Genomic DNA, 23,726 nt, shown 5'->3' with positions numbered 1-23,726 from the left:
TCATAGGTGATATGGGGGGGGCGTGACACCAACCTGGACGATATAGTACACAATACTATAGAGCTAAAGTAATGTCTCTGTATTCTTTATTACAGGGACAACATAGAGGATTATTTTTGTTCTTTTGAATCCTCTTGTCTGTGTGTACTTTTACATAATTGGGATCACGTTTTAGCTGCTTTTGGAATTGGAATTGTTTTTCACTGAATATTAGATTGTGCTCAGATCCTAAGCCTTCATCGCAAAATGGTAAAGAGCTTGCACTCAGGAATCGTAAATATCTATATTCAAATTCCACCTCAACAACCCCCCCTAGCTTTGTAATATTAGTCAAATTACTTAATTTTTCTTAATCTTATTTTTCCATCTGTAAAGAGGCATTCTTAATAGGCACTACACAACAGGTTTGTTATGCTAGGTACACATAACCACTCAAAAATGGAAACCATCAATATTGCATTTTATGTTCTTTTTACTTGTTATAAAAAAGTAAATGCTTATTTATGAAGACACAGAGACGTATAAAGAAAACAAACATGACAGAATCCAAGTATTACCAGTGTTACCAATGTTACCAAAATTTTAATTTGATGTAAAAAGACAAATACTGTATGATTCCACTTACACGAGGTACCAAAGTAGACAAATTCATAGAAACAGAAAGTAGAATTATTGTTGCCGGGGACTAGGGGGAGGGAGGAAAGGGGAGTTGTTGTTTAATGGGTATAGAGTTTAAGATTTGCGAGATGAAAAAGTTCCGGAGATCGGTTTCACAACACTGTGAATATACTTAACACTACTGAACTGTGCACTTAGAAGTGGTTAAGATAGTAAATTTTATGTTATGTGTTTTTTACGACACATGCAAAGTTTTTAGATGTATTTCTTTCCAGCAGACACACTCTAGTGCCCAGTTTGAAAAATTCTTTAAACCCATGAGTACCAATGCCATATCACTTTTTTTTTAAAGATTTTATTTATTTATTTATTTTCCCCCAAAGCCCCAGTAGATAGTTGTGTGTCATAGCTGCACATCCTTCTAGTTGCTGTATGTGGGATGCGGCCTCAGCATGGCCAGAGAAGCAGTGCGTCAGTGTGCGCCCGGGATCCAAACCCAGGCTGCTAGCAGTGGAGAGCGCGCACTTAACCGCTAAGCCACGGGGCCGGCCCCCATATCACTTCTTTACCGACCTTTACTAGTCATGTCCTCTCTTCTCTCCCTACCCAGCTTTTAGTCATGCCCTGGCAAATACCCTCAACTCCATATATAATATGTTGCTAACACCCTGTCTTAGTCATTTCTGGTTGCTAGAACAAAATATCATAGACTGAGTGACTTATAAACAGCAGAAATTTATTGCTCACAGTTTCCGAGGCTATAAGTCGAAGATCAGGGACCAGCATGGTCGGGTTCTGATGAAGACCCTCTTCTGGGTTGCAGACTGCCAACTTCTTGCTGTGTCCTCACATAGTGGAAGGGGCTAGGGAGTCCTGTGGGGTCTCTTTTATAAGAGCACTAATCCCATGGATTCCACCCTCATGACCTAAGCACCTCCCAAAGGCCCTTCTTCCTAAAAACTATCACACTGGGCATTAGGATTTCAATATATGAATTTTGGGGGGACACAAACATTCAGACCATAGCACACTCCAATTTATATTTCCAACTCCAAACTCTCTGCACGTCATACTCTTAATTCCAAGTGCATACTTGACTCTTGGATGTGTATTAGGTATATCAAATTTAACAAGTCCATTTCTGAACCTTCTCTACCTCCAGTATTTCCTGTCTTAGTAAAGGAGAACATCCAATTGCTCAGTCAGAATCATCCTTGACTCCTCTTTCTCTAATACTACATGCAATCCATCAAAAATTCTGTGGGCTCTATCTTCAAAATATGTCTTTTCTCATGACCTCCACTGCTGCTCCCTGATCCAGGTGACTATTTTCCCGCACTTGGATTATTGCACACTTGCATCCCCCACAGTTCATTCTCCAGATAGCACCCAAATGCTTCTGTTAAAACGTAAGTCAGAGCATCTTGCTTCTCAGTTCAACACCGTCAAGCATTTCCCATTTCTCTCAGAATAGAGCCAAAGTTCTTACTATGGTTTGCCTCAAGCAATACAACATTCCTTGCTGGCTCATGCATATGCCCACATATGCTCCCACCTCAGGGCCTTTTCCTTCTGCTAAGATGCTCTTTCTCCAGATATCAGCATGGTTCACCTCCTGACTTCTTTCAAGTCTCTATTCAAATAGCATCTCATCAGAGGGACATTCCTTGATTACCCTCTATAAAACAACTCCCCACTTCTTATAGCTATTCTCTTCGGAGTTGATTATATTTTATCATTCCTTTACCCCTCTTTACTAATTTGAAGTTAGATACTCTACTTCTGTTCTTTTTGTGGGTGCCCTGAAAGTTATAACAGAAAAATGCAGGGCCGGCCCTGTGGCTTGGTGGTTAAGTGCGCGCGCTGCGATGCTGGTGGCCCGGGTTCGGATCCCGGGTGCGCATCGAGGCACCGCTTCTCTGTTCATCCTGAGGCCGAGTCCCACATACAGCAACTAGAAGGATGTGCAGCTACGACATACAACTATCCACTGGGGCTTTGGGGGGAAAAAATAAAATAAATAAAATCTTTAAAAAAAAAAAAAACAGAAAAATGCATACATATAGATAAATAATTTGATGAATCTTCAAAATTAAACACATCTGTGTAACCAGATTAAGAACAGAAATTATAGCATTCCAGAAGCCCTCCTGTGCTCCCTTCCAGTCACTATCTTCCAAAGAGTAACTTCCAACACTATAGATTAATTTCACCTGTTTTTGTACTTTATATAAATGGAATCATATGGTGTGTATTTCTTTTGCGTCTGGCTTCTTTTACTCAACACTATGTGAGATTCATCGATATCATTGTCCGTAGTTATAGGCTGTTTCTTTTTGCTTTGTTTTGTTTATTTTCATTGCTGTGTGTACTCCATTGTGTGATATAGCAATAATTACCCATTCCACTGTTGATGGGCATTTGGGTAGTTTCCAATCTGGGGCTAATATAAAGAGTGTGCTATGAACATTTTATTATATGTCTTTTGGTGAACATATATATGCATTTCTGTTGGGTATATACCTAGGGATGGGTTTGCTGGGTCATAATGTTCAACTTTAGCAGATAACTGCTGAATAATAGTTGCACCAATTTATACCTTCACCAGAAGTGACTGAAATGCCTGATCCTTAATTTTAATCTGGGTTATCATTTTTCCCTTTATGTTTAGCACATTGTATTCAATGTAATAAATCTATGCCTATTTCAAAGTCATAAAAACATTCTTCTACTTTCTTCTTAAAAGTTTTATTGTTTTACTTATTACATTTAGATCCGCAAGCCATCTGATTGATTTTTGTGTAGGTTGTAAAGTAGGGATCAAAATGAATATCCGATTGATCCAGCACCAATTTATTTAAAACACCTTCTTTTCCCCACCCTTGTCATAAATCAGGTGATGGTCTATGTGGGTGTCTGGATCTGAACTCTTTATTCTGTTCCATTGTTCAGTTTATCTATTCTTGCATCAATACCTACCTCTTTGTCTTAATTACTATAACTTTATAACAGGTCTTCATATTCAGTAATATGTCTTTCAGCTAACAATATATATCATTTTTTACTTATCAAAGTTTAATATTAATGAAGACCTCTGTTCTCCTCTGATAGTCCTTAGAGCACATTAATAACACTTTAACTTGGAATACTTTTAGCTCCATTCATCCGCCTCCTGACCTTATATGCTATTGTTCTTGGGTATTTTAATTCTATTTTTTTAAACCTCACAAATTATTAAGATTTTTAGTCTATATCATTAATGCTCATCTAGATTTAGTCACATTTTTCTGCTTTCTTTGTACTTCTTTCCTTTTTTGCATCTTTGTAACTTTCATCTGGAATCATTTTCTTTCTGCCTGAAGTTCAACCTTGAGAATTACTTTTAAGGTAGTCTGTTGACAAACTCTCTTAGCTTTTGTTTGTTTGAAAATGTCTTTATTTTGCCTTTATTCTTGAAGGATTTTTTTTTTTTACTTTGCATTGAATTCTGGGTTGTCAACTATTTCCTCACAACACATTGAAGATTTCATTGCACTGTCTTCTGACTTCCAGTATTGCTGATGATAAATTAGCTGTCATAATGCCACTTGTGTTAGTTATCAAATTTTCCCACTGTTATTAGTTAGTGATTGCTGCATAACAAATAACTCCAAAACTTAATGGCCTAAAAAAGAAACATTTTTTAATCTTACATTTTTCATGAGTCAATAATTCAGAAGCTGCTTAGATGGGAGGTTCTGGCTCAAGATGCAGTCAATATGAGGTTGCAGTCAAGATGGCCAAGGTTGGAGTCATCTGAAGGCCTGACTGGGGCTAGATGATATGCTTCCAAGATGGCTCACTCACATGGCTGGCAAATTGATGCTAGTTATTCAGCTGGCTTTCCTCAGAGCAAGAAATTAAAGAGTATTCAAGGCAGGAGTGGCAATGTCTTTTATGACTTAGCTTCTGAAATCACATACTATCAATTCCACCACATTCTATTCTTCAGAAGTGAGTCTGCCTCACATTTAAGAGGAAAGAAATTAGTCTCCACCTATTGGAGGAAGGCGTGGGCATATTTTAAAGCCACTACAACAACTTTTAAGATTTTCTTTCTGTCTTTAGTTTTTTGAAGTTTCACTGCGATTTGTCTGGGTGTGGATTTCTTCTTATTTATCCCATTAAAGAGTTATTTGGCTTCTTAAATCTATGGTCTGGTTGCTTTCATAGGTACTGAAAAATATTCAGCCATTATCTCTTCAAATACTGTCACTGCCCTAGCTTCTCTCTTAAACTTATGCTAGATCTTCTCACTGTATCGGCTATGTCTCTTATCCTCTCTTCATTATATTCCATCCTTTTGTTTCTTAATGCTTCATTCTAGGTAATCTTTTCTGACCTACTTTCCATTTCATTTATTTTTTATTCAGCTATGTCTAATCTGCTGTTATATGCATCCACTGAATTCTTAATTTTGTTACTGTATTTCTCAGTCATATAATTTCTATTTAGTTCTTTTTTATATCTGTTCTATCACTCTTTTTTTTTTTTTTCCCCCCAAAGCCCCAGTAGATAGTTGTATGTCATAGCTGAACATCCTTCTAGTTGCTGTATGTGGGACTCGGCCTCAGGATGGACGGAGAAGTGGTGCCTCGATGCGCACCCGGGATCCGAACCTGGGCCACCAGCATTGCGGCGCGCGCACTTAACCACCAAGCCACAGGGCCGGCCCAATGTTCTATCACTCTTTATAGTTCCCAGGCACCTGCCAAAGCTATCTGAGTTATCTTTTATTTCTTTGAACAAAAAAACTTAAATTGTTTTACAGTTTGCATCTGATAATTCCTAAAAGCACTTACCATCACAGGTCTATTTCTGTTGTTTGTTTTTGCTGAAATACTCACTAAAAGAGTCTGGTTTCCATGTGTACCTGGTTATCTTTAATTCTGTACTTAATATTTCTTTTTTTTTTTTTGTGAGGAGATCAGCCAGGTGCTAACATCTGCCAATCCTCCTCTTTTTTTGCTGAGGAAGGCTGGCCCTGGGCTAACATCTGTACCCATCTTCCTCCACTTTATATGGGACGCCGCCACAGCATGGCTTGCCAAGCAGTGCATCGGTCCGCGCCTGGAATCCGAACTGGCGAACCCCGGGCTGCCATAGCGGAGCGCGCGCACTTAACCGCTTGTGCCACCGGGCTGGCCCCTGTACTTAATACTTCTATGAAAACTTATGGGTAGGAACAACTTAAGGCCTACATTATAATGCTTTTCTCCAGAGAGGATTTGTATTTGCTTTTGCCAGGCATCTGGTGGCATCACAGTCAGAGGACACCTTAAACTAAGATCAAGACTTGAGACAGGCAACTGGATCCCAGCCTGTAAATTCCTCTGAAGCTGTTCCACTTCCAATTCATCCTCATCCTGAGGTTGTAGCCCTTTGGAGTCCCAATTATTGTACAGAGGGTCTTCTATTTCACTCCCCACACATTGTGATTTATTTATTTTTTCTTTTTGAAGTGCAAAAGGAAGATTATCATTTTCCAGCTAGGTAAATGCCCTCAGGGCAAAAGTTCCTTCCAAGTTGGATTACCATCTTGGATCCTGGCTTTCTAGTGTTTGGTCTGCTAATTCCCTACTATCCTGCCATCTCTTAGACACCTTGTTATGGCTGAATTGTGTCCAGTCCCTTCACCCCCAAATTCATATGTCAAAACCCTAACCCCTAGTACTTCAGGATGTGATTGTATTTAATCACATATTTAACCGATTAAACTTGTTAACCTTAAACAAATATGCAGCCAGTTATTTCTCCAGCAAAAATGGGTTTGTTTGGGATCAACAAAGAATTGCAACTCAAGATCTGCAAAGTATGGGGAGCCACTGCAAGTTCTGAGAAGCAAGAGGAGGAGAAACGTCTATAAAGGGGAAGAGGAAGTTGGGAGGGCTATTGTAAAGGAAGAGTCCATTGGAGGAGACTGGAATTTGGAAGTGTAGCAGCTTTTCACTGGCTGAGTGTGACAGTCTCTCATTGGCTGAGCTCTTGCCAGACGAGAAAAGGACATCTTTCTGTTGGGCTCTGGGGTGTAGCAGGGCATGAGAGCTCCCTCTTCTGGCCTCCTGACTCCATTTTAAATGAGATTTCTGTTTATTAATTTTCACAAACAAGTCACTTTAAAGAGGTGATTAAGTTAAAATGAGGCATTAGGGTATGCTCTAATCCAATCTGACCTTATAAGAAGAGGAAATTTGGACACACAGACACCAGGCACGTGCAAGCACACACAGGCAAAACCACATGAGAACATAGGGAAAAGGCGGCCATTTGCAAGCCAAGGAGAAAGGCCTCAGAGGAAACCAACCCTGCTGAGACCTGGATCCTGGACTTCTAGCCTCCAGAACTGTGAGAATATTAATTTCTGTTGTTTAAGCCACCCAGTCTGTGGTATATTGTTATGGCAGCCCTAGCAAACTAATACACTCCTTTGAGAACATTAAAAATATATATTCCTGACTTTTATTTTTAAATTTCATTGTTGTTTTCTGAAATGGGTTGATATAAATATCCTAGCCTACTATTATCACAGAGAGGAACTCCAGTCATCCTCTGTTCCCATCTCCACAGGCTGCTTCCCTTTTCCCCGTAGCCCTTACCATCACCTGGGGTATTACCTATTTAATTTTCTATTTATAATCATCTAGTATTTACTTTCGCTGGAATTAAGATCCCAGAAAGCAGGGACTGCGTTTTGATCACTGCTGTATCCTCAGAGCCTGTAACAATGCGTGCAGATGTAGGCACTCAGAAGATAGTTGTCGAATGAATGAATGAATGACAGAGAAGGGGCTTCCCCACCGGAAGAGCTGCCCGGCCACGTGGTCTCTCGGGACCACTGTCAGGAAACAGGGCCATCTGCCCGGGTGGCCGCTGCCCGCTGAGTCTGGGCAGCCCGGGGGGTGCGCGTGCCCGGGGGCGCGCTCCGCCACCTCCGGTTCCGGGTTTTCGGTAGCGCCCTGCATCCCCCGGAGAAGGCGGGCTCCGGCGGCCCCTCGTGGGTGGAGCGGGCGGCGGGGGTGTGGAGCCCGCCGGAAGACGCGAGGGCGCCGGGCTGGGGAGCAGCGCAACCGCGTGGGTGGGCCGCACCCGGAGGCCCACCCGGGCCGGTGCGAGGGCGACCTGCGGCGTGAGCCACGGACAGGGCGCGTCGGGAGGACAGAAGCGCCCGGAGACGGCGGGCTGTGGCCCAAGAGGCGGGGCCCCGGGGTGGACCTGGCCGCCGCCGGCCTCGGTGTTACAGCAGCCGCCGGCGGGGTGTTTCCTCGCCTGGCTCTGCGGGAAGCCAGGTCAGGGCATCCCTCCCATTGCGGCCCCCAGAGCTCCACTCCTGGGGGTGCTGGTGGGAAAGGCCGCCTTGGAGGGTGGGTGCGTTGATCTGGTGCAGCTGCACCCGCCCTAGGCCGCCTCGTTGGGAATTTGGAAAAGACCCACGTCAGTTCTGAGGCTGAGGGTCCTCTGGGCTCCCGAAGGAAGCCTATGTGAACGCTGGGCGTTTTTTGAAGAATCATTGTGTTGAGTGGGCGATGTGGTCTGTCTATGAAAGGCTAGGAAAGAACAAAATCAGTTACCACCCACTTCTCGAAAGAGACACCGTCTGGAGCTGAAAGCCTCAGGAGCGGGCGCTCTCACGCCCCCATCTCTGGTCCTACCAGCGTCCGAGGCGGATCTGGTGAGTAGGAGGCTGCGATGTCTGTGTCTGCAGTCTCTAAGTCCGAGGGAGGCATGGCTGGGAGCAAAAGAAGGGGCATCTTCGAAGTGAACCTTCTTGGGCATTAACCATTTCAGAAGTAAGATTTGAAAGTTTCTCCACTTTGGTAACAAGACATTTACTTTTTATATATTCAGAGGCAGGATATTTTCCACGTGTTCCAGCCTGTAGGATGCAGCTCCTTTCTCTGCATCAGTCATAGCTGGAAAAAAAAAAAGCCCATAAGCCACATACCTTTCCTCACAAACTTCAAAAAGTTGGGCTGGCTCCCTTTCCACGGAGTAGGACTATTCTTGGGGCCCCAGATACACTGGACCTGGTCGCTGTGGAGGCACCTGCTCAGATACCAGGGGGTTGGATGAGTTGATGGATTTGGGTTGTTTCCGAATTTGCCTGATACAAACAGTTCTGCAGTAGTCCTCATTATACACGAAGTACTATATCTCCTCCATTTGAAAACATACCCCCTCCTCCAATTTTAACATTTCTGAAACCAGGATGCGTCTTAACAGAGAGGTCAGAAGGACTTGCCAGCTGCTGGGCATCTGCGCAGGTGGTGATGTGTGCTTGCCCATGTGAAAATGCAGCTGTATGATTATTCTGTCAGTTGAGATACTTGAACTTTAAATTTAGATCTCTAATTGTTTTTAAAAATAACTTGAGATAATGCTATGATATAGCGTTGAAGCAAAAAGTTTATAATGTTTATTAAGGGTTTACTGTATGCCCGACATAGTCTCAATCAACATTGCAACCCTATGAAGTACAATTATTATCCCCATTTTATAGATGAAGAAACTGAAGCTCAGAAAGTTGAAATGCTTTAGAGTTTTTAAGCGCAAGTGTCAGGATTCTAACCCAGGCTGTCTGATTTCAAAGCCTGCGCTCTTAACTCCCAAGTCTTTATCCAGACGGAGGATGCATGCAGCTTACAAGAAGGGAAGTCAAGGCAGGGTCTGTGCATGTTTGTGTATCTTTGGTGTTTGCATGTCTTTGACTATTTGTGTATATGTGTGTGGAACTAGGAGAATGAGCCACATCCAAGAATAGTGATTATGCTTATTCCCACATTGATGCCAAATCTTTGTTTTTAGATCTTTTGCAGTTTTAAATATATTTCTGCAAGTTCTGGAGTTCTGGCTGTCTGACCGATGCTTCTGGATCCCTCCTCTCCTGCCTTTTGCTCCTCTAGAAGAATATAGAGGCATGCACTCAAACCCACTCAACCGGCTGCCTCCCAAGGAGGCAGTACTTAATTTAAGAGGGGAGTCAGTTTCTCAGAGTCGTTCAAGTCACACCAGCCTGTAGGAGCCCCCAGGTTCTGGTGCTACAGGGACACACCAAAGTCCTGAGGGCGGGAGACGGTGATCAGAGGAGGACCACCCAACTGTGAAGTCTCTCAGCAGAGGTTCTGACAGTTTCCTCACCAGAAGTGAACAAGCCCAGTCGCGCAGGTGTCGTCATGCTGCAGCAGCTCCTGATCACCCTGCCCACGGAGGCCAGCACCTGGGTGAAGTTGCACCATCCAAAGAAGGCCAAGGAGGGGGTGCCCCTGTGGGAGGACGTGACTAAGATGTTTGAAGGAGAAGGTGAGACTAGACTGATGGAGGGGGGAAGCGGGGAAGAAGGAGGTCTCATTCATGTGTGAAAAGATAGGTACACACTTCCTTGAGGTGGTCTCTTGGGGAGAAAACTGGGGGAAGGCGGGTCTTTGGGATTCATGCTTTGTGGCTTTTGGGAAGAGGATAGCGTGAGGGAAATGTTGGGCTCTCAGCACAAGCTCCTTGCAACATGCGCTCTATGCTGCTCCCGTCTCCTGTCCTCAAGTACAGCACACAACAGGAAGACAGAATACAAGGTGTTCCCCACCAGAGGCTCCCAGTGCGTGAATATGATTCACGGACAGTGGGGTCAGAGATTTCTACCCTCTTAAGCCCTCCAATGGTTTTCCTTCACAAGTTTCAGTCATTTTAGCCCTAAGCCAATATTTTTCACAAGTATCAGTACTTTCTTTTCATCTTTTGTTGAGAGGAAGGAATGATGTGCTTGATTAACTCTCATTTTACCTTGAAATGTATGGGTTCAGTGGGAAACATGTCCAAGATTACACATTATTTAGTGGTCTGGTCAGGATAGATGGGTAGGCAGAGGAATTTATGTGTCTCGTGTGGTCTGTTGGTAAATGCCTTTAACACTTCAAATTCAGCCAGTATTTATTGTGTGTCAGGCAGGGACTTTGCTAAGCATCTTTTTTGTGTGTGTGTGTGAGGAAGATTAGCCCTGAGCTAACATCTGTTGCCAATCGTCCTCTTTTTGCTGAGGAAGATTGGCCCTGGGCTAACATCCGTGCCCATCTTCCTCCACTTTATATGGGACACCGCCACAGCATGGCTTGACAAGCGGTGCGTTGGTGCGTGCCTGGGATCCGAACCCTTGGGCCACCGCAGCGGAGCACGCACAGTTAACCGCTGTGCCACCGGGCCAGCCCACTAAGCGTCTTGACAGATGGAAAAATGGATAATGATCTCTAATGCTAATTACTAACTGATGGAGATAGACGTGTACCCAGATCACAATAATAGAAGGTAGCCTAAGAAAGTGCTATGGTGAGGTTCTTTGGGAATACAAGAGATGGGAAACATTCTTCTGATTGTACTTATCTGAGAAATTTTCACAGAGCAGATGGCATTGAATTGGGCCTTGAAGGATGTCTAAGTTTTTTAAAGAAGATTTGGGGAAAGGATGCAAAAATAGGTACCTTGAAGAGTAGTTCGCAGCACAGAGAATATTCTAGTCTAACTGAGAGTAAAGAATGTGATGGGTGTATGTGTCCCACATATGAAGGGGACAGTTGTTAGAGGAAACCAATGCTGAGACTGTCTTGAAGTCCATGGGGAGGTGTTTGGATTTTTCTTTATCTTGAACCTTTGAACAAAGGAGAGGCCTGGTAGATCTGTGCTTTTGGACCAGCATTAACCATTGGGAAATATTAATGCCTGAAGCAGTGCACTGCAGATTATCATTAAGGAGACTTTGTGTTGTTCTTTGGTTGCTCTAAATATCCCTGTTTGTGAGTGTACTGAGAGAGGAGACACATTCAGCAGGTCTGCAGGCAGTTTTTCTATTGGGAGGATTTGGGGAGATGCAAACCTCACGGCTCTTTTCCTTCCCCAGCTGTGCTGTCTCAGGATGCTGATGAGACCCAGCAACAAAGTTTAAAGGATGAAGTGACCTCTGGGCCCCCAACAGCAGAATCCCAGGTGGGTTGGAGTTCCCTCTCATTTTATTGACATGCTTATTGGTTTTTAAGGCTATAACTTGCCTTTTTTTTTTAAGAGGAGGGTGTTGAGCGTAACAAATTCAGCCTAGGGAGCTCAGTGTAAGTTGTTCTTATACAGAAAACTGGGCCACAGTGGTGGCAACTTCCCTACTCATTGTGGCCTCCCTCCCTGTAACTCTTGTTTCTTTCTTTTTTTAATTGAGATATAATTGACATATTATAAAAAATATGGAACACTTCACAAATTTGCGTGTCATCCTTACTCAGGGGCCATGCTAATCTTCTCTGTATCATTCCAATTTTTGTAACTCTTGTTTCTGACCAACCTCTAGATCTAACATTGTGCCAATTTCTGTAGAGAAAGCAAAATGAGTGATATAATTCTAGCCCCTAAAAACCAACAGATACACTTGGGCTCTAAGATAAACTTCAATTTTTTGGAGTATTTTATACTCCAGAACAAACTTTCTGAGAAGAAAGTTCTGACATTGTTAATGATGTACACATATCACTGGTGAACTTTGTGAGGTGACCCTTAGTATGGTATTGAGAGCAGACGCCCCTGCGAAGGAGAAGTGAGTGGAGAAGAGATGGTCAGGCAACACAGTGCACACATTAGACAGGCTGGGCAGGTACAGCAGGGTGTTGGAAATGGTGTCCTCACCACCTGGTGGAAGCAAAGGTGAAATAGAAGGAAAATTGTAGAATAAATGAGAAAGGAAGACTCTTAAAGAGGAGATGTTATTTGGAGACAGAAGCGTTTTAAGTGAAAAGAACTTGAGTTCTGAAATTAGCTGGTACAGGATTTCAGTTATCTCTTGTATTTACTTGCTCCGTGATCTGGGGCAATTTTTTTAGCCATTTACAATCTCAGTTTCCTCAGCTAATTCAGATGCTAATGCCTTCTAGGATTGAAATGCACTCCAGAGTTATTTACAATAATATAAAAGTAATAATAGTCTATTTAGAGTTATCTCTGCATTCCACTTATCTGGAATTCCTCACTTCCTGCCATTTATCAAAAATGGATGGGATTCTCAGCACTGGGAAAAGATTAAATGTTTTTAAATTAAGGTATAATTTGCATATAGGAAAATACACTTCAGAAAGCATACAGTTCTGTTTTGACATATGTATACACCATGTAACCAAATCCAGATATAGAATATTTCCTCCATCCCAGAAAGTTCCCTCATGCCCCTTTCCAATCAGAACTCTGCTTTGCCCCCAGCAGAGAGTACCTGGGATCTCTGTATTATTTCTTACAACTGCATGTAAATCTACAGTTATCTCAAAATAAAAAATTTAGTTAAAAAAAGAATGTATATTCTGCAGTTGTAAGGTATAGTGTTCTGTAAAGGTCAATTAGGTTAAGTGGGTTGATAGGTTGTTCAAATCTATATCCTTGATGAATTTTTGTGTACTTGTATCAATTACTGAGAGAGGAATGTTAAAATCTCTAATTATTGTGTTTTGTCTAAATCTCTATTTAGTTCTGTCAATTCTGTCTTATTTATTTTAAAGTTCTATTTTCAGATGCATAAACACATAGGATTGTTGTCTTCTTGATGAACTGACCCTTTATCGTAATGAAATGTCTCTCTTTATGCCTAGTAATATTCCTTTTCCTAAGTCTACTTTGCCTGATTTAATATTGCTCCTCCAGTGTTCTTTTCATTATTGTTTGTATGGTATAGCCTTTTCCATTCTTTTACTTTTAACCTATCTGTGTCTTTATATTTAAAGTGTGACCTTTTTTTTTTTTTTTTTTTTTTTTTGTGAGGAAGCTCAGCCCTCAGCTAACATCTGATGCCAATCCTCCTCTTTTTTTTTTGCTGAGGAAGGTTGGCCCTGAGCTAATATCCGTGCCCGTCTTCCTCTAGTTTATGTGGGACGCCGCTACAGCATGGCTTGACAAGTGGTGCGCCAGTGTGCACCGGGGATCCAAACCTGTGAGAACCCCGGGCCACTGAAGCGGAGCACGCGCACTCAACTGCTTGCGCCACCAGGCCGGCCCCAAAGTGTGACTTTCTTAAATATAGCTGGGTCTTGGGCCGGCCCGTGGTTTAGCGGTTAAGTGCGCGCTCCGCTACTGGCGGCCCAGGGGCAGCCTGGGTTCGGATCCCTGGCGCACACCGACGCACCGCTTCTCTGGCCATGCTGAGGCCGCGTCCCACATACAGCAACTAGAAGGATGTGCAACTGTGACATACAACTATCTACTGGGGCTTTGGGGGAAAAAAAAAGGAGGAGGATTGGCAATAGCTGTTAGCTCAGAGCTGGTCTTCCTCAGCAAAAAGAGAAGGATTAGCACGGATGTTAGCTCAGGGCTGATCTTCCTCACACACACACACAAATATATATATATATATATATATATATTTATATATATATATATATATAGCTGGGTCTTGCTTGTTTAGTCCATTTACAGTTAACATAATCATTGATATGTTGGGATTTAAGTGCATATTCTTGTTCTTGTTTGCTGTTTGTTCCATCTATTCTTTGTTTCTTCATTCCTCCTCCCCTGCCTTCTTTTGGATTGCATAGCTTTTTAGTATTCCATTTTATATCCTCTAATGACTTTTTAGCTATGCTTCCTTGATTTGTTTTTAGTGGTTTCTCTAGCCATTAACATATGCATTTTTAACATATCACAGTTGAATTATCATACTGTTTCATATGAAAGCCTTATATTTCCGTTTACTCTTTCCCATTCTTGTGTATTGTCATCATACATTTCACTTGGCATGTTGTAAACTCTACAATATATTGTTTTTATTTTTGCTTTTAACAATAAATTATCTCATAAAAAATTAAGAAAAGGGGAAAAAATGAGTGCTTCATATTTGCCCACCTATTTGCTGATTCAGGCACTCTTCATTCCTTCCTTTAGTTCCAAGTTCTATCTGGTATCATTTCCCTTCAGCTTAAGAATGTCATTTAGCATTTCTTGTAGCATGAGTGTTCTGATGACAAATTCTCACAGCTTTTGTTGATCTACAGATGTCTCTGTATTGTCTTCCTATTTGAGGATCTTTTAGTGGAGACAGAATTCTAGGTTGACCACTATTTCTTTTAAGCACTTTAAAGATGGTCCATTATCTTTTAGCTTATATTATTTCAGATGAGAGGTCAGCTGCTATTCTTATTCTTTCCTTACGTGTGATGTGTCTGCTTGTTATTTTTTATACCACCTTTTCTTCCTTGTTTTTTTTGTTCCTTCTTATCTACCTTCTTTTGGCTACTTTTACAATCTTCCCTTTTATCTTTACTCTTCAGTGTTTTACTATGATGTGCATAAGTGTGGTTTTCTTCAAATTTATTCTTTTTGGGGTTTTCTGAGCTTTTTGGATCTGTGGCTTGAGTTTTTTTACATCAAATTTGGAAAATTTTCAGCCTTTATTTCTTCAAATATATTTTTATGCCTATTCTCTCATCTCCTTCTATATTAGACTATTTGGTATTATCTGAGATTTTCTTTTTTTCTCTTGGTGCTTCAGTTTGAATAATATCTATGGACCTGCCTTAAGTTTCACTGATCTTGTCTTCATCAGGGTCCAATCTGCTGTTAAGCTCATCCAATGGATTTTTCAGATATTGTATTTTTCAGTTGTAGAATTTTTTTTTAGTTCTTTTTTAGTGTTTCTTTCTCTCCTCAATTACCCCCATGTCTTCATGTATTCTATCCATATTTTATTGTAAATTCTTTAACATATATTTTAATAGTTGCTTTAAGTTTCTTGTCTGCTAATTCCAATGACCTATGGATCTGCTTCTATGGATTTTTTTAATCTTGATTATAGGTCAGATTTTTCTCCTTCTTCACGTCTAATATTTTTTTATCGTAGTTCCAATATTGTGTATAAAAGAACAGTGGAGGATGAAGTGTGCATATATATAAGTATATACATAGTTTGTTTGTTTGTTTTGTTTTGTTTTGTTTATTTCCTAGAGACTCTAAGCCCTTTTCCTCTGTTTGGTGGTTAAGGTGAAGGGTGGATTATTCATATTCCTCCCAGAGCTGTGGCTGAGCTCTGGGTGAAATACAGCTTTAATATGATTGAGTTTACTTCTGATTAACCCAGCTACCCCATGCCACCACTGCTGAGGGGCTGATCTTTTTTATATTTTCAGTATTTGAGCCAGGAAGGGGTTAGACTACAGTTCCATGCAGTTTTGTTCATCTTTGCATTCAACTCCAGCAGGGCCCCAGAATTTAAGCTCAGCAAAAATGCATTGTTCTTGTAGTACTATAAAATGTACAAGAAATGTTAAAAACCTCTCTCTCTCTCCTGCCCCAACCTCCCTGATATTATCTTCTTCCACTCTCCCCTTCATTAATCTGCCTCCAGCCTTCCTGTTCCTCAGACAAGCCAAGGATGCTGTCGCCTTAATGTTCTTTGTACCTGCCTGGAATACTCTCCCCTCAGATCTCCACATGGCTCTTCCTCACTGAATTCATGTCTCTGGTCAAATATCACCCTTTTAGAGAGGCCTTCCCCAGCCACCCTGCATAGAAGATCATCCCTACCCTCAGTATGACTCTCCCTTCCCCTTATCCTGCTTAATTTTTTTCCTAAGGCACTTATGACCATCTTTCCTTCTATGTATTTAATTATTGATAGTAATCTCCAGAGAATCGCCAAACAGATCCAGAGGAGGCTCCCAGTAAAACTGGTTTAGAATCTCTCAGAACTTTGAATACTGTCAGAATTCGTTGGACCTTCATGGAAGTGGTCTCTGGCTGAAAAGGATCATATTTGATATTCTAGGAATTGTTGACCTTCAAGGACATATCTGTGGACTTCACCCAGGAGGAGTGGGGGCAACTGGCCCCTGCTCACCGGAGTCTGTACCGGGAGGTGATGCTGGAGAACTATGGGAACCTGGTCTCAGTGGGTAAGGATGGGCTAAGCATACATCAAGAAACCTGCCCATTACGGGAGAGTCATTATTTCTAAATTATTAAACGTTGTGGATTCCCTGGAGCTTGGCCTTGGGTTCTATATTAGAGATGTCTCATTCCTTTTAAAATCAAGCCAGGGCATATCTGATTCTCCTTCCTTGGGGGAACAATTTTTCTTTGTAGAGCTCAAGTAGAAAGACATGCTGTGGTGGCTTTTCCATTTCAGAGTCCCTAAATACCAGAGGACTGGAACTAAATTCTGGGGATGGTTCTTAGATTGCAACATAAGCATTCATACTCTTTTTTAACTCTACAAGCAGGATATCAACTCTCCAAACCTAGTGTGATTTCCCAGTTGGAGAAAGGAGAAGAGCCATGGATAACAGAGAAAGAAGGCCCAGGAGATCCCAGTTCAGGTGAGACCAGGGGAGATGGTACCTTTTAATATGCACGCCCAAAGTCTTCCCAGGTCATGGGGAAGGCTGAGGCCACGGGACAGGGCATCAACTAACCCCAATTTCACCCCTCCCTCTGTCACCCCTTTTCTTCACTTGACCTTGCAAAAGTCTCTCTGGAGTTGGAGGGAAGAGAAGTCTTATCTTTTTTAAGGTTAAACTTGATTTTCCATCTTTCTTCAGTATCCTAAATTCTGCCACTTGGAAGCTCCTTTCCCTGAGCAGTCATATGTATGGGGTCTCTCCTCACAGAAAACAGGTCTTTTTTTAGGACTCTCCTTGCATTCTATAAAGCTTTAATTTTCTTTGTTGCATTCTATTTCCACTTTTCACCAATTTCATTTTACAATCCCAGCTTCTACCAAATATCGCTCTCTTTTTAACTCACGTATCTTAATTTTTTGTAACAACTACTTTACAAAAACTCCTGCAAGAGAAATTAGAGGATTCCTTCTCACCAAATCCAGTGGCCTTTAACAATCTCCTTAAACTTGGCTTTTATTATAAAATATTTTAGACAGAAAGGCATAGAGAACATTATAACAAATTTCTATGTAGGTTCCACATAGATTAAGAAATAAAAGAGTTGAAGCGCTGCTGTCCCCCTCCTACCTTTGGAAATAACCAACTCTTCTGAGTTTAAATATTATTATTCCCTTGTGTTTTCATACTTTTATTACATGTGTATATCCCCAAACAATATATAGCATTGTTTTGCATGTTCTTATTCTTTAAAAAATGGTATTTATACTTTTTCCACTTGCTTTTCTCATTCAACACTATTGATATTTATCCATGTTGTTCTAGTTCACTCGTTTCTGTTGAATTAATAAACCACAATTTATTTCTCCATTTTCCTGTTATAGACATTTATACTGTTTCTAAATTTAGGGGTTACAAGATGCTGCAGTAAATCTTCATGTATATATCTTCTTGTGTACGTATGTAAGTGTTTCTCTGAGATAGTTGGTAGAAGCAAAATTTGTGGATCATGGAGTATATGCACCTTCGTTTTGCTGAGTATTACCGAATTGCTCTTCAAAGCAGTTGTACCAATTTGTACTCCCATCAACAGGTGTTAGGAGTTTCCAGAACTCAGCATCTTTGTTAACACTTGGCATTGTCAAACTTTAAAATTTTCATAAATTCAGTGAGTGAATATGGTATCTTGTTTCTTTTATTTTCCTGATTACTGGTGAGAGGGAGAGTATTTTTCATGTTTATCGACCATCTGTCTAGGATTCCTCTTCTATAAATTACTTGTTTATATCCTTTGCCAATTGTTCTATTATTGCTTATCTTTTTTCCTGTTGATTTACAGAAAAAAATATATATATAATATTGTTATCCTATATTTTAAAAATTTTGCTTTTCATATTTAGGTTTAATTTACCTGGAATGTATTTTACGTGTAGTGTGAGGTGAGGATCTAGTTTAACTTTTTCTATGTGGATAATCAGCCCAGGAACCATTTGTTTAATAGTTAATTCCCCTCTGTCACCTGTCAAGTTTTCTTATATGCTTGGGTCTGTTTCTGGGCCCTCTCTATTCTGTTCCACTTTTCTATTTTTTTTAATCCCCACTCTAATACCAGGCTATCTTAATTACTGTGTTTCGTAGTGAAACTTAATATCTGGTAGAGGTAGTTCTCCCACCGTGTTCTTCAAAATTGTCCTGGCTATTCCTAGCCCCTTGTTTTTCCATATGAATCATATAATGAGCGCATCAGATTACACACACACACACACACACACACAAATACTCTGGTGGTATTTTGATTGGAATAGAATTGAATTTATAGATCAATTTTGGGGGGAATTAATATTATGATATTGAGTTCCTATTATCCCAGAACATGGTATATTACTCCATTTATTGATATTTCCTAATTTTTTTTTCAAAAAAGTTTTAGGATTTTTCCCATAAAGGTCTCATACATATTGCATCTCTTTTGCTAGATTCATCTTGAAGACCTTACAGTTTGTTGCTATTGTAGATGGTATATTTTTTTTAATTATTTTTTTAAATTATTATTTTTAAATTATTTTCTGTTTGTTGCTGTTGTGTAATAACACAATTGGTGTTGTATATTGATCTTATAGTCAGCCACCTTGTTTCACTCTGTTATTAATTCCCATCATTTGTTTGTACATTCTCCTGGGTTTTCTCTTTTTCAACTTATAATAATGAAAATAATAAATAAAAGTTACCATGAATGTTCTCTCCCTGCCTCTGGATGAAATCTTGAAGAGGTCCCATAGATGGCCCAGTCCCTTTAAATAATAATAACAGTCTGATTTTAGTAAAATGTTTAGGTCAGTGCAATAATAAAACCTGCCAACTTCGTTCAAAGTTAAATCTTCTCTTTGAGCGTGGGCCTGCTTCAGGCTTTGATATTGAATTGGGAAGGGGGACACAGATGGCTTCTTCTCTCTTTCCCTATCTTCTTCTCTTCCTTCTCCCTTACTCATGACCAGAATCAGGGGCCTGGAGAACATAGACTCTATTATTGCCTCTATTCATTTGGAATTTCAAAGTGCTAATGATCCTTTTGTGTTGACCAAAAAATCCTACAAGAAGTTATACCTCTCAGGAATACAGAGCTGTCAGTTGAAATATTAGTCATGGGTACAACAAATTATCAAGTAAGAAAACCTGTCAGAATTTTAAAGGTTAAAGGATATTTTCATAGAACATAGCAATAGTAGCAACGTAGCAGTCTGGGTTTTTTACAAGTCTCCTTTGCATAAATAACACTTCCAGGGACAGATTAATAACCACAGGAAACAACAATGTATAAATATTAATACAAGTTTCAATAAAAGACAGCTTAATGTTCTTGTGAATGTTCTTAGTTTGAACCTTATTTTTTGAACTAGTGTCTCTCTTTCTACTGCTGGAGTGAGGAGAGGGACATCTTTTTATCTTTCTGAGATTGTTTTCCAAGAATAGTTGTCGATTAAAAAGACATATTATTAAGACATAGATCTGAAATTTCATCATTTAGTATTATGAGAAAGAGCAGGACTAAAATGCTCAAATTTTCTCTACATATAAAATCACACTTTTACCATGTTTACTGTTTCTTAATTTCCCATTACCTCTCTGGGCTGCATAACCATATTTAAATATAATAAAAATCTCATGCAATTGATATGTATTATTATCTACATCTCTATTCCATACCCACTAGAATAATTGACTTTTCAAAGGATAATGAATATGAGTTATTTGCATTTTTTCCATTTCTTTCAGACTTGAAGAGTAAAACAGAAACCAATATGTCAACTGCAAAGAATGACATTTTACAGGAACAGTTATATCATGGCATTATGATGGAAAGGTTCATGAGGGATGATGTAATTTATTCCACATTGAGAAAAGTCTCCAAATATGATGACGAGTTAGAAAGGCACCAGGAAACCCATGGAAGAGATGTGATACAAGCCATCTCGATCCACAAGAAGAGAGGCCAAGAAACTAACAAATTTGGGGAAAACATTGTGAGTTCAAATGTTATAAAACAGAGGCACCGTAAATGTGACACACTTAGAAAGAGGAACAAATACAAATTAGATTTGATTAATCATCCACCAAGTTACATAAGAACAAAGACCTATGAATGTACTATATGTGAAAAAATCTTCAAACAACCCATTCACCTCACTGAACACATGAGAATTCATACTGGTGAGAAACCTTTCAGATGTAAGGAATGTGGAAGGGCCTTTAGTCAAAGCGCATCCCTTACTACACACCAGAGAATCCATACTGGTGAGAAACCCTTTGAATGTGAAGAATGTGGCAAAACCTTCAGACATCGCTCATCTCTTAATCAGCATCATAGAACTCACACTGGGGAGAAACCTTATGTATGTGATAAATGTCAGAAAGCTTTCAGCCAGAACATTAGCTTGATCCAACATTTGAGAACTCATTCTGGAGAGAAACCCTTTACGTGCAATGAATGTGGGAAAACCTTTCGACAGATTAGACACCTTAGTGAACATATAAGAATTCATACTGGGGAGAAACCCTATGCATGCACTGCATGTTGTAAAACCTTTAGTCATAGAGCATATCTAACGCATCACCAGAGAATCCATACTGGGGAGAGACCCTACAAATGTAAGGAATGTGGGAAAGCCTTTAGGCAGAGGATACACCTCAGCAACCATAAAACTGTTCATACAGGAGTGAAAGCATATGAATGCAACCGCTGTGGAAAAGCCTACAGGCATGATTCATCCTTTAAGAAACATCAGAGACATCACACTGGAGAAAAACCTTATGAATGTAATGAATGTGGAAAAGCCTTCAGCTATAACTCATCACTTACTCGACACCATGAAATACACAGGAGGAATGCCTTCCGAAATAATGTGTAAAAACAGATTATTCATAAAAACAAAAACCAAGTCTAAATCAATGATTCTATGCTTTTAAATTTCAGGACTGTAAATTTGATGAATTGATATAATGTTGCCAACTTTTAATTTTGCCAATTGTGTAAATAAACACTACATTGATAGCTACTATCTACTAACACCTCCATACAAAGTACTTAAGAATAAAGGATGGTCTTTCAAATGAAATTCAGCAATATGGAAAATCCACACGTTATTATTATTTTTCTGATTTCATGGTAGGTTAATAAATTATTCTTCATGGGTGTTCACTGATTTACAGACCAGCATTTGGGAACTACTGTTTAAAATATCACCACCCCTATTTTTTTAATTAAAATTTTATTTTTTTAATGGGGAAAACTTTCACGTGGTATAAAGTTCAAAAGGCACAAACAGTTGTATAAGTGAAAAGCCTCCTTCCTCCATCCCTCACCACGAATTTATACCTAGAGGCAACCATTTTTTATAACTAATTTTTTTGTGTACCCTTGCAGAGATTTTTCTGTTTATATCCAAGAGAATACAAATATACAGTTTTTCTTTTTAAGCAAAAATGACAGCCTCCTATACAAACACATCTGCACATTACTTTTATTAACCGTATATCATGGAGGTCATTCCACATCCGTAGATAAAGTGCCTACTCATTCTTTTTTACAGCTGCATAGTATTCTATGGCTTGAATGTACTTTATTTATCCAGTTCACAATGGATGGACTTTTGGATTTTCAATCTTTTGTTTATATAATGTTGCAATGAATAGTCTTATACATTTTCATTTCTCACACATGTAGGTATATATACAGGGTAAATTCCTAGAACTGGAATTTGTGTGCTGGAGAGTATGTGCATGTGTATGATGGATATTGCCAAATTGACCTTCATAGAGGTTGGACCAATTTATTTTCCCACCAGCAAGATAGAGAACTATCAGAGCCATATCTGGTGCTGAAGCATCTCCTGGACCAACAGCTGTGTCAGCCATCAAAGAAGTATCAGCTTGTCTCAATAACAGCCTAGAAGTACCGGCTGAGCCGCATCCCCAGAAAGAGCAGCACTTGTCATCTCTGAAGCCAGAGAGGAATCTGCGTGTTACCAAATAGCAGCCAAGCCCCCAAGGCCTCAGCTGGAAAAGGAGTAGACATCTCTCCACCGACTGCTCCAGTCCCTGACTTCTGAGGCTGGAGCTGTCTGATGAATGAGAGTTCCCTTAAAGAGACTGATCCACCTGCCTTAGCAAATATAATCTTGGCTGCAACTCTGATTGGAATGGAGGAAAACTGACAATTGAGTCAGGGTGCTTAAGATGGCAGGGTCTACCTTGGGTGATCAAATGACCGCATGTAGCATTTTCCGGGATGGTTATATTAGTGAGTTATAGTTAACACACGGAGGGAGACAGAAAAGAGGTAGGACATGACCTAATTAATAAACATTAATGAATGAATGAGAGCATTAATTAGTTAACATTGCTTATTATGTTGTGAAAGCTGAGCACCAAGGTCAGGACCACAACGATTTTGTATGTGTTCATTTTGCAGTCTGGTAAAGTTTTATTAAAGTTTTAGTGATTCTGTGAAATGTTGATGGTTTCCCCTCATCTCCACCTCCAGAACCTCTACTCCAGTTATAAACCAAAGCTTGGCACTTAAGATCCTCTATTATATCTAGTCCTACCTTATAGCTTCATCTCCCATTTACTTTTCTCCTTCCCATATGGGCTCTGACCAAGTCCAGTATATTCGTTGGGACTCTTTAGGTTGCCAAAAGCAGAAATAGACTGGGACTATTTAGGTCTCAAAGAGGGGTATTATTAGAGGGATATAGGGCTATCTCATGTAATTCGAGGGTTGTGATACATTCTAACAGTGGACTGGGACCAGGATCTGAAGCACTTGGGAAAGCCCAGGCAGTTTTCTCTCCATCACTCACCTATGCTTCTTGTGTCTTCTTCATTCTGGCTTTTTTTTTTTTTTTTAACAATTCAATGCAAATCACACTTACCATCAGCTCCAGATTTTACAGATATTCAGCTTCCATCACCCAGAGAAAAGCTGTCTTCTTTTTCTCATTGCCAATCTCAAAATCCTGAGGAAGGTCTCTTATTGGCCTAGCTAAGTCAGGTGCCCACCCCTCAACAAGTCAATTTTAGACAGAGATTTCAGCTTCTGTGGGAACTATGTGGATGGTGTGGTGGTGATGGGGGATCTGGAGGGGCACGAGAGCAGAAGAAAGGGTTACTGTTCATGGAATTCCAAGTCCTACCCACTCTTCAATGCCAGCTCATAGGATCAGAATTTTAGAA

General features: G+C 40.3%; 1 protein-coding gene and 1 non-coding gene across 3 annotated transcripts; one reads left to right on the top strand and one right to left on the bottom strand.

Moving 5' to 3' along the window:
- The first annotated feature begins 7,718 nt into the window (after positions 1-7,718).
- ZFP69 (ZFP69 zinc finger protein) lies at positions 7,719-23,002 on the top strand. 2 transcript variants are annotated; one of them, XM_087446193.1, is made up of 6 exons: positions 7,719-8,326; positions 9,460-9,954; positions 11,540-11,625; positions 16,424-16,550; positions 16,875-16,973; positions 20,268-23,002. In XM_087446193.1, exons 2-6 carry the CDS (start codon positions 9,828-9,830, stop codon positions 21,398-21,400), a joined length of 1,572 nt encoding a protein of 523 aa, XP_087302319.1. In that variant the 5' UTR covers positions 7,719-8,326; positions 9,460-9,827; the 3' UTR covers positions 21,401-23,002. The 2 variants fall into 2 exon arrangements, with proteins under 2 accessions (XP_087302319.1, XP_087302320.1); XM_087446194.1 differs by having other exon boundaries at positions 7,720-8,326; positions 16,878-16,973.
- LOC147914084 (U6 spliceosomal RNA) lies at positions 11,868-11,970 on the bottom strand. Its single transcript, XR_015555918.1, has one exon. It is a non-coding gene; the product is annotated as a U6 spliceosomal RNA (small nuclear RNA).
- Positions 23,003-23,726: the final 724 nt, after the last annotated feature.

This window comes from Ceratotherium simum, chromosome 22 (genome assembly GCF_057802395.1).
Source record: "Ceratotherium simum simum isolate JZ-2026a chromosome 22, ASM5780239v1, whole genome shotgun sequence".
NCBI lineage: Eukaryota > Metazoa > Chordata > Mammalia > Perissodactyla > Rhinocerotidae > Ceratotherium > Ceratotherium simum.
This window is presented reverse-complemented; position numbering and strand designations above follow the sequence as displayed.

Coding starts and splice junctions, on each gene's coding strand:
- ZFP69 (XM_087446193.1), top strand. CDS start 9,828: ATGCTGCAGCAGCTCCTGATCACCCTGCCCACGGAGGCCAGCACCTGG. Junction 9,955..11,539: donor TAAGATGTTTGAAGGAGAAG/GTGAGACTAGAC, acceptor TTCCTTCCCCAG/CTGTGCTGTCTCAGGATGCT. Junction 16,551..16,874: donor TGGGAACCTGGTCTCAGTGG/GTAAGGATGGGC, acceptor TAACTCTACAAG/CAGGATATCAACTCTCCAAA.